The 11649-nt window shown below is 42.4% G+C and overlaps 1 protein-coding gene across 1 annotated transcript; it reads right to left on the bottom strand.

Moving 5' to 3' along the window:
* Positions 1-1339: 1339 nt before the first annotated feature.
* Positions 1340-10035, bottom strand: LOC124131302 (C-type lectin lectoxin-Phi1-like). The gene is made up of 3 exons (XM_046494496.2): positions 9733-10035; positions 3572-3760; positions 1340-1997 (listed from the first exon to the last, which is right to left on the bottom strand). The coding sequence occupies exons 1-3, from the start codon at positions 9914-9916 to the stop codon at positions 1789-1791; spliced, it is 582 nt and encodes a 193-aa protein (XP_046350452.2). The 5' UTR covers positions 9917-10035; the 3' UTR covers positions 1340-1788.
* Between the last annotated feature and the right edge of the window lie 1614 nt (positions 10036-11649).

Raw genomic sequence — 11649 nt, 5'->3', positions numbered from 1 at the left:
GGTCTTTCTCCTCATTTGTTTTTAGTTTGCTTTTTTGATAGATGGGCTTTCAATTTGTTGACTGGTTAAAGTTTGCAGACTCTCTGTCTGAGATGAGGATGACAGTGTTGCTGGTTTACTTGGCGTAGCTTCATCAATGATGATCTGGTCATCGTTGATCCAAGAGATCTCAGTTTGACAAATGGATTTAGTGATTTGGGGACCTGAAGACAGAGAAGTGACTGCGGCTGAAGACACTGCGGCAGAATATGTTATACTGGAAGGTGTCTGAGATGGTAGAAGTAGCTTTTTGGCATCAGAGTATGATATGTTGTTTGTATGCTTGATTTTTAATATCCTAGATTCATGAACGAAAATTGGGCAGGATTTGGACGAAGACAAGTGCTCCCCACTGCAGTTGGCACATTTGAGCACATTTGTGCATTCTGTACCTTCATGAGGACCACTGCAATGGAGGCACCTTGTCTTGGCAGTGCAAGAGTTGGCCCCGTGACCAAAGTGTTGACACTTGAAACACCGGAGTGGATTTGGAACATAAACCTCCACTCCGATGTTGAAGTATCCAGGTTTAATTGATTTTGGAGCAGTAGACATTGAAAAAGTGAAGAGATAATTTTCTGTTTAATTATATTGCCATCTTCTGATTTTCGCGTGAACCGCTTAACAGCGGTGACACCTTGATGTTCTAGTTCAGTCGCAATCTCTTCTTCTGTCATTTCTGACAGACAACACGCTCGATCTCTTATGATACCTCTACTAGAATTCAGTGTGTTGTGCACTGAGACAGCAACCCGCATGTTAGCAAATTGTTTGAGACCCAACAAATTGATAGATTGCTATCTCCGTGCACATTCCACGATGATGGAACCAGAACGAAGACGAATAACGTTCTTCACTCTGCCACAAGCACTTTGGATGCCCTTTGATATGGCAAAAGGCTTCAGAGGAGTGTCATCTGCTGATGCTATAACGATGAATCGTGGCCAAGAATCTGCAACAATAGGTGATACTTCGTCGTCAGACGAAACAAAATCGACGTGGCGACGTTTGTTTGCTTTAAACGAACCAGGAGATTTGTTGTGAGACATGATGTGAGTATTTGATTCGACACCTCTGCTCCCCACCAGCCTTCGAGTGTCAACAAGGACCCTGACCACCTGATCCCGTTAGTCGCCTCTTACGACAAGCATAGTCGCCTCTTACGGCAAGCATGGGTTGCTGAAGATGCTTTCTATCCCGGATCTTCACGGGTCTACACACCCTGGGTGGTTTGTGATGAATGAAGGAGCATAAGACTAACAATCTCAACTTCTTTATTATGAGGAACACAACGTTTCGGAGTATATGCTTACTCTTGCATCAGGTGAATGAATGCTATGAGACAGAGACCATACATGTGTACATGTAATAAAAGTAATAAGCTTAGAAGCCAGCAGATAATTTGCAATGATAGGTGGAAGCCAACACATCACAGTAATTAGTGAGTGAGTGAGTGAGTATGGTTTTCACGCCGCTTTTGGCAATATTCCAGCAATGTCACGGCGGGGGACACCAGAAATGGGCTTCACACATTGTACCCATTTCGGGAATCGAACCCGGGTCTTCGGCGTGACGAGCGAAAGCTTTAACCACTAGGCTACCCGACTGCCCCTCACAGTAATTAACGTTGATTGTAATGTGCAGCTGCATGCCAGGACTTAAATTCTCACTGATTGGTGATTTGCAATGGACAATGGGAAAACTTGTGGAGAGCTCCAAACAGAAAAGGTAACCAAGATAATAATGAGTTCAATTCAGTCGGATTTCGCAAACGTAATATGCCTCTGTGTCACAGCTTTCATCATTCCACTTGTACTGCTGATGCCGACGGAGGTCTATGCAACTGCCGTCTCCACTGGGTTCTCCTGGAGCCCACGGTGGCGATGTGATGGTGTTGTTGTCAAGCCACTGCCACTCCTTGGCGCCATCGTCATATCGGGCTCCAATCCAAGTTGCATCTGCAATAGATTGTTTGTTTGTTGTTTAACGCCGCACTCAGCAATATTCCAGCTATAAGACGGCGGTCTGTAAATAATCGAGTCTGGGCCAGACAATCCAGTGATTAATATCATAAGCATAGATCCGAGCAATTGGGATTGAACAAAGTCAGCGAGCCTGACCACCCGATCCCGTTAGTCGCCTTTAACGACAAGCGTAGTCACCTTTTACGGCAAGCATGGGTTGCTGAAGACCTATTCTACCCCGGAATCTTCACGGGTCCATCTGCAATAGAAACCGAAGATTATCAATTCATTACTACAGTTTGATGGTTGCTTAATGCCAAAATTCAGCAGCATTCAGTGTATGACAATCCAGCTATTCACTGTGTCTGATCATCCGATCCATTAAGTCGCTACTATTGAGAACACATATTCTAGATCTATTACCACAGAAATCAATAATCAGGATTAGAGATCATCTGCATATAATTTTCGATAGCATCATGTGACTGACAAAGTTACTCTGGTGCAAGCATATTGATAATTCTCCATCACTAATCTATTACTTCTGTAATTTTCTGTATGAGTCTGAACTTATAATGCATCACTCCAAAGTGACCACTCTTGTTTAGGGCTACAATTATCGAGACTCATCTTTCCAACAATAATGTGATAAATCTAGTGTTTGACAGTCTAATTGTGTAATCTTATTAAATATTAATATTCATTATGCAACAGAAAGTTGCAGTTTATGTTACTGAGGTGGATATTTGTAAATTGACCTTTCTTTGACCTTCAGGTTAATCGTGTGTGCCCGAAACAACATATATAACAATGAAGGTTCAACCACTTCTGAATACATCTAGGACATGGATGTTATGATTTGGAGTGATGCATCAGAAATTCATGCTGACTTATTTTCAAATAGAGGGACGAAACTTTGTTTAGAGCAAAATCACACCACTAAAGACAATATATTCCGCTTTTTCAAACTTTTAATAGACTTGAGTACTTCTTGGCTTAAATTATAACACATTTGGGTTACGAAAGTCTCATTGTGTGGTATCTGCAGTATATTTTCTGACAGGTGGTGAGATTTTAGGCTAGGGTCACAATCTTGACCTTTTGTCCTATGGTGACCTTCATAACTACCTTGCTGGTAAAGTTATTCAACTTTCGAGAGCACCTAACATATTGCAGCACCAAATCTATGCTGCATCTATGTCCATATCGAAAATATAGCGACTAGTTCTATAACATTTGGTAAGTTAGCAATAACGTAGGCCCGTGAAGACGCCGGGGTAGAATAGGTCCTTAGCAACCAATGCTTGCCGTAAAAGGCGACAATGCTTGTCGTAAGAGGCGACTAACGGGATCGGGTGGTCAGGCTCGCTGACTTGGATGATGCATGTCATCGATCCCAATTGCGTGAATCGATGTTCATGATGTCAATCACTGGAATGCCTGGCCCAGACTCGATTATTTACAGACCGTCGTCATATAGCTGGAATATGGGCCAACAACCAGCCAACAAACCAAGCATGTTAAACCTAAACCAATGATAAGAATACAATAACTAAACAAAAACATACCGAAGGATAATTGATTCAGAAGCTCTCCCAACTTATCATTTTTGCTGGCAGTGTCAGGTCTGATCAGATGTCCTTGGCTGTTGGCGCATGTTCTTTCAGCATCAGCCCAGTTCTTTTGCTCTTGGGTTTCTATCCTGTAGCACATGTCAGTGTCGGCATCCCATGTGTAGCCAGGAGATGATGCACATACTGAAAGAAAACAGTGAGTGAGTGAGTTTTTTTTAACGCCGCTTTTAACAGTATCCAAGTTATATCACGGCGTGTCAGCTTAATGTGGGAAGAAAGCCCGAAGCGATGCAGGTCTACCCCTTCGGTAAAACCCACGAGCACGGCTATGGTGCTGACAAACCTAGAAACATAATCGGGGCGAACCGGGATTCGAACCCTCAATCATTGTTTCTGGCGTGTCAAAGTGATACAACTCTGCACAGCGAATTGCGGCGCTTTAGACGACTGGGCCACCCGTGCCCCCTGAAAGGAAACAGACATTTGCTTGTTTATGTTTACTCGTAATCTTCGTCTAATGTCCTGCGCACTTTCATCAATTCGTGCATAATGAAAATGACTTGAAATATAACGTGAAATTAATATGCCAATTCCCAAAAAACTACTGTCACCGCAGTCAGTTCCAAGAAATATTACCGGGCATCAAATTCCAAATAATACATCTGAAAAGATGGGATCTACGTTGGTTAAATCAAATACTGTTTTTATAACATTACTGGTATAGGTAAGACTTTTCTAACTGATCATCTGGTCACTTTCAGTTTACTTGACACGACGTGGTCAACACGGCACATGCGCAGTAGGTGTCTGTGCCTGTGGAGTTGCGGCACGTGTTTCCATCAGGGCCATGCCCACGGTCACACCTACAGGAACCCTGGTGACAGTGGGAGTTGAGCAGAGACTCGCAGTCCACGTCCAGCTCACAATCAGAACCAACCGTAGACAAAGCTATACCACAAAGGTGAGGTGAAATTGGGTTTAACGGCGCGTCCAAGATTATTGCACTTATATAGCGACGTGCATGTACGTGTGTGTGTTTGTGTGGCTGCTTGTACTAGTCCGGACTGATGTCGCTTTATAGTGCTATCCCACTGAGATACTATGCCGCAGTTTTACATGAATACCCCACTCAGACACAGTATACTGACTCCGAGCCGACCAGTCCTTGTTTTAGCCCCTTAATGCCGAGCGACAGACAGGGTAACAACAAGTACCATCTTTTAACGTCTTTTGGTATGACCCCGGACCTTCCGCTCTCCGGGCGGACGCTCTACCACAAGACCACGGAGGCGGTCTATGCCACAAAGAGTGGTATATACTGTTTGCGTTCGCGATTGTCTGACGAAGACTTGTCTTTTCTTCCTAAACTTCTTTTTCTTCTCAAGATAATTGCCACGGTTTTACAAATAACCCTCACAGACTCTCATGGTGAGAGGTACAGGACTGGGTGGGATAATAACATTATTTAGAATAATAAGTGCCAAAATAACAGTTAATATATCAACTAACTTGTTCCAAGAATAAGGCTATGTTTTTAAAAATTAAATCTAAATTATCCTTACGTTTGCTTTGTCGTATTATGTGTATAATATCCTTGAGTTCGTTTTACACAATTATCAAAAATCTAGTTAACTTATATTATTCTTGAGCGATATACAAACAATTTTGCTAATAATAATATATAAGTAAAGGATTAAGAATGAGAAGTTTTTAGTATGAACTCTGTAAAGACACACGTGCAATAACACACTGTGTGACTAAATCTGAATAAACTGCTTTTGAAGAAAAAGTACATTCCAAAATCTATTGATGTTAAGACAAGTATAGTCGCCTTTTACGGCAAGCATGGGTTGCTGAAGATCTAGATCTATTCTACCCTGGATCTTCACGGGTCTCGATTTAGAGATTCTTGAAGCACATAACAGTATTTCTTGTGGTCAATGTGACATTGTCATTGTTTGTTGCTCAGCCATGTTGGCATTGCGGGTAACTGAAGAAACCATGTCGCCGCTAGAGCAACTCTTGACAATTCAATATATCTACATCACATCTAATGCGGTGAGTTTAAACCATCGATCAAAAGTTATAGATGGGATAATGTGTAAATATAAAACGCCAACCTCAGAGAATAATCAGTCTCGATTATCTGCCCAAACAATACATAATAGTGCTAAAATAGGAATGGATCACTGCAAACCAAGTTTTCGCGAAAAAGGTAAGCATTTCCTGCTCTACTGGTCGCCCGCGCAATTTGAGCGGGGTAATAACATTATTTATCATTTAACTTAAGCATTTATCCATGACATAAGCTTATGACATAAAAACATGTATGTCATACCCAAATGACATAAGTATGCAAATTAGATATGCAAATTAGATAACCGGAAGAGCGAGCTGTTTGATTTGAAACTATATATTATAAGTGAAGTTACACCAGAGATATAATCAGATTACACAGAATCGTTGTTGTTACCGTTATTAAAGTTTCAATTATTCTGCAAAAGTCTGTTCAAGTATTTTGTTTAAAATAATCCGAGGAACTTTTTTTCTCAGCGAATTGTTTATTTTGGTTTACATGGCTATGGAAAACATGTATCACTACGCACGATCTATACGTAAGATTTCGACAAGTTGCTGATGTTAATGTTTAATGCAATTATTCCTTAATTTGGAAGCAAAAATGTGAAAATGATCAATAGAATTCATCACTCGTGTTTTTTAATATGGGAAATATCAACCTCGTCCCGTTAATCGGTATTTGCCTCGCCAAAGGCTCGGCAAATACCGATTAACTAAGACTCGGTTGATATTTCCCATATTAAAAAACACTCGTGATGAATTCTCTATGTAGCGCCAACTATCCAAGTTGGAAGTCGGGTGCTTTATGAATGCTTTACGTTATGCCTCCCTGCATTTATTCATGATATCGGCTTAACGGAAAACGTATGCTGTCATCATGTTTAATGTAGTTCAGATATGTGTCTGGATGTATCTTACTTGTGTCAATCGTGTTTGTTTTATATTGACTCTGTTTGTACATAGATCAATTCATCTCGTAGCTCTATTGCTGATATACTCTTAAAAAAGAGAGGCGCAAAGCCATATTTGTGTGAGGTAGGAAAATACATTTATACGAGGGACCGTACAAGATACTGAGCCAAAATGTTGTGGAGAAAACACTTGGTGGTTGTAGTCATCTCAGTTATCGGTTCATAGGAAACGGCCCGTTAAGATCCGGGGTGGAATAGGTCTTCAGCAACCCATGCTTGCCGTAAAAGGCGACAATGCTTGTCGTAAGAGGCGACTGACGGGATCGGGTGGTCAGGCTCGATGACTTCGTTGATGCATGTCATTGATCCCAATTGCGTGGATCGATGCTCATGACATCATTCACTGGATTGTCTGGTCCAGACCCGATTATTTACAGACCGCCGTCGTATAGCTGGAATAGTGCGGCGTTAAACAACCAACCAACCAACCAACCCACAAAGTAAAAATCCAAGGGGGAAGGTCAGCTACCATCAATAACGCGTACATTTTGTATGTCCCCTGTTGGAGTCGATAGTAGCCTGACATCTCCTGCCCATGGAAGAGACGGGTATGCGAATCACATCCTGGGGAATGGAACCCCACTCGGCCTACAACGCCAAAGCCAACTGCTGCAACGTCTTGGGTTGTGGTTGACGTTGGAGTTGACGTCGGCGTAGCAGTCTATCCAATTCATCCCACAGGTGCTTTATCGGGTTCGAATCCGGGGATCTGGAGGGCCAGAGGAGAACATCAATGTTGTTGTTGTGATGACAGGCTCTTGTGATCCCTGCTGTGAAGCATTATCCGGCGTAACGTTCTCCCCGACGTCCGTAGACCCGTGCTCTTCCATCCCCTTGTCGGAGGAGAAATCTTGATTCGTCGCTGAACCAGACATCTCTCCATCGCAGTTGAGACCATACCCTGCGTTGACGACACCAATGCAGTCGTTGTTGACGATGTTGTCGACTGAATATGACGCGTGAAACAGGACGTAATGTTCGTAGACCTGCTGCTCTTAAACGGTTTCGTAAGGTCTGGTCGGAGATTCTGCGCAGTCCGGGTATTTGGGATGCGGTTGCGGTGGCTGTGGTCGTCCTTTTACGTAGGTGGCGCACTCGGATGTAGCGATCTTGGGCGGGGGTGGTTACTCTTGGTCGTCCCGGCCATGGCCGATCACGGGTCGACTCATGCTTTTGAAACCGACCCCATAGCCTTGTGATGGTGCTGGGCGTTACATGGAAAACCCTGGCTACAGCTGATCAGGATTCTTCTGCCTGCAAGTGGCCGATGACGTTTTTTCTTTGCACATCTGTTAATCTTGGCATGTTGTTGAACTGTCACTGTTCGATTGACGCAGATGCCAGGCAATCAAAATCCCTGAATACCGTTCATAGTGCCTGCAGTGCGTGCAGCTCCATGGTCCTTTTGTCAATTGACCGACTTATGGTTTGCATGTCCTTGTTTTGATCATTTTGATCCGCGAAATTTGTTACTGACACTATAACATATAAAACCTCTTAATTTTGCACCTCTTGGTCCGCGAATGTTGTTTTTATGGCCACAAATATCCGTTTTGTTTCTTCTTTTTTTTAAGAGTATACTTTTCCGATGCTTCGTTTAATATTAACTCATTCACTTATACCGGCATATGTTCTGTTCAAAGGCCAGTGTGGAGATTTGATCCAGAACTATAAGAGAGAAATGTCAGAAATGTAATATTTATATGGTCGACCCTACCATATAAATGAGCTTTCTTGTGCGGGGAGCGTACGAGCTAGGCAGATACTTTCTCCTGTACTGCAAGAACATGTGGTTCATGTGGGTGTTATCATTATAGAAAATGGTATTATGAAGATGTCTTGCTTTTTACATAACATTTTATTTTTCACAGAGAAAACACTAGATTAGTATTGAAACTGTTCGGGTATATATATATTATTTTTCAATTATTATTTATCATCCAAAACTGGCTCCCACAGGAGATATAGCTTGGATGAGATCAAGCGATATCTACACTGTAGATATCGCTGCAATGACATTACATCATAATGCTTTGCAGACCTTGTGATGTCACTGGTTACCATGACGTCACAATCAAATGACATCACTAATGGCTCTGCGACTGAAGCTGTTTGCAGTACTTTTTACACTGAAGACACTGATAATTAATGTCTACAAATTGAAAAAGTTGAAAGAATGATGTTGGATGATAAATAAAATCTCACCTTCGTGTCTTTTGATATCAAATATATCAACACTCGTTGATAAAAGTGGCAAAAATCCTCGGCAAGCCTCGGAATTCTTCCACTTTTATCAACTCGTGTTGATATATTTGATATCAAAAGACACTCAGGTGAGATTCTCTATATATCAACTTATCAAACGTAGGATAATAACACATACCGTTTTAATTCTGTTTCTACTGAAACTCTCCGGGTTGTCTCGGACTAAGGTTTTGACAACATTCGCCATGATTTCACGTATTGAAGAAGGAAAAATGAAAATAATTCAACCAATTTTTAGCGTTAATAAAACATTTGTCATCTGCAGTTTACTGAGAAAACAATCTTTCTCACAGATAACACCTAAGTTGAATTTGGGGATAGAGTATTTAGGCAAGAAGTTGGCATCCCCATGGCAACCAATTATGCTCCCCTTCCTGCTGATCTGTTTCTTTATGCTAGGATTGTCAAAGTCAAACAAGTAATTGGCGAGGACGTTTAACTTAAGCTTCAGGTTTTTCGATAATCTGATACCATTCAATATCCACCAAATAGCCAAGACGAGGAGACCAAGGGACCGCCTCGTCTGTTTCCTATTAAGATCTATGCATAGATTCAGTGACAAAAAAAAACACCACAAGACTGTATGACGAAGGGGGTGGCTTAGCCTTTCCAATATCCAACCTTCTCTTCATGTCGAGCAATATGCCAGCAGCTCCAGCCTTATGTGTCTTCACATCACAACATTTGAGGTAAAAACGTACATTTTCTTTTTTATGAAGATTTCAAAGAGCGTCGTACGACTTTTCCTCACACACACACACACACACACACACACACACACACACACACACACAGGGGACAGTTTACCCCATGTACAACGAGTGGCATGACATAACGTACCTCTGATGGCTGTATCGTCCCGACACATCTGCTGAAATGCAATGTTGACGTCACATGCTACGTCGAGTTGTTGAAGTTTCCGAAGTTGCGTACAGAGGACATCAAGATGACGGGCGCAGGAAACAGACCATACAGGATACAGAAACGCATAACAGAGAAGACGTCCGGTGTTACAGGCGGCCATCGTTGTTTGTCTCCAGTACCACAAGGACGCGTGCTGAACGAAGTGAATCTGTGTCTAGCTAGTTCCATTATTTATGTGATCCCATTACTAATGGAACATGAGACGATGCACTAATGGGCATAAATGTTAACCCAATATGCTACTCATTAACATGTCATAATTTATCATTCTGAAAGTAAGGGTTAGCAGGAGTACAATCTGTCAAACTCAAGATGAGAACATTTTATTGCCTCAGCGGTTTTCGACAGCACAATAGTGTGTGTACTTTAGAGGGGTTTTTGACTTTCATAAAAGAGACGAAGTTGGTCTTGGATTTGTTTATGTTCTTCATTTGCAAATTCAACTGAAAGAGAATATCATACACTGGGCGACGTAAAATCAATGTTTCACATTATCGGAAACAATGTTCCATGCAATACACTGGTCTGCTTGATGGAACCACTCACAGATGAGTTTTGGGGTCGTCAGGAAGAAAGTAGGTATCCACAACTGTAACAAATTCATGACCTTCATCACACATACCGAGCTGAACGTATTCCACAGTGCAGGGTATCTGCTGTCTTCAAGCAGTCATAGAAGATGATGGATATTTAAGGTTGGTTGTTGGTTGGTTTGGTGTTTTACACTGCACTCAGCAATATTCCAGGATCATCCGATCCCGTTCGTCGCCTCTAACAGCAAGCGTAGTCGCATTTTACGGCAAGCATGGGTTGCTGAAGACCTATTCTACCCCGGGTCTCCAGGGGTCTGTTGTAGAGAAGCGCGCTTCATGGGTAAATCAAACACACCCACTCAGACCGTTGTGGGTTTCAAATGTACCAATATCTGCGTGTCTTCACTGATCCCTTTCATTATAAATAATAGTGCGATGAAACTATTACTTTGAACAGATTTATGATCAGACGTGCTACCAGAAACCTATGATCGTGGGTTCATATCCCGTGCTCGTTGCCCAAGCTCGTGGTTTTTTCACCATAATTGTAAACGTATGAGAGTGAGTGAGTGAGTGAGTATGGTTTTACGCCGCTTTTAGCAATATTCCAGCAATATCACGGCGGGGGGACACCAGAAATGGGCTTCACACATTGTACCCATGTCGGGAATCGAACCCGGGTCTTCAGCGTGACGAGCGAACGCTTTAACCACTAGGCTACCCGACCGCCCCTTAAACGTATGAGACCAGCATCACTTAGGGTTTTCCTCCCACATCAAGCTGACGAGCTGATGTAACTGGAATACTGGAAGTTCACTCACCATCTCACTCATATCTAAAGGCGACTATGCTTGTCGGGTGGTCAGGCTCGCTGATTTGGTTGATGCATGTCATCGATCCTAATTGCGTGGGTCGATGCTCATGATATCCCGCCGTCATATACCTGGAATATTGCTGAATGCGGCGTTAAACAACAAACCAACACTGCAAACACGAAAACGTCGTTTTTTTCCGTATATGGTCATTGGACGGAAAAACGACGTTATTTGGACGTTTTCAAACCATCGTTTTTCCGTCCAAATAACGTCGTTATTTGACATCGGAATTTACTGGGAGAGAACGTTAGCGTTAAGCTCCTCCCTTTCTTGATTGACATTGTCAATCAAGCAACAGCGTCTACCGGTATTTCTACTTCTTAGATTTCATTGGTCAGTCCCCGCGTGTTAGATTACAGGCCCGCGTTTGACGCTGCACTCGAAGCGCTTAGCGGAAGTACTGAAATCAATCGTTCTGCGCATGC

This window comes from Haliotis rufescens, unplaced genomic scaffold, assembly GCF_023055435.1.
Source record: "Haliotis rufescens isolate VD_foot unplaced genomic scaffold, xgHalRufe1.0.p SCAF_14, whole genome shotgun sequence".
NCBI lineage: Eukaryota > Metazoa > Mollusca > Gastropoda > Lepetellida > Haliotidae > Haliotis > Haliotis rufescens.
The sequence above is the reverse complement of the archived record's forward strand: the minus strand, read 5'-3'. Positions and strand labels throughout refer to the sequence as shown.

What these genes read in the sequence shown, in the direction of transcription:
- LOC124131302 (XM_046494496.2), bottom strand. Translation starts at nt 9,916, where the DNA reads ATGGCCGCCTGTAACACCGGACGTCTTCTCTGTTATGCGTTTCTGTAT. An exon ending in GGACGATACAGCCATCAGAG is followed by an intron (nt 3,761 to 9,732) that starts GTACGTTATGTC and finishes GTTTTCTTTCAG; the next exon opens with TATGTGCATCATCTCCTGGC. An exon ending in TCTGAATCAATTATCCTTCG is followed by an intron (nt 1,998 to 3,571) that starts GTATGTTTTTGT and finishes AATCTATTGCAG; the next exon opens with ATGCAACTTGGATTGGAGCC.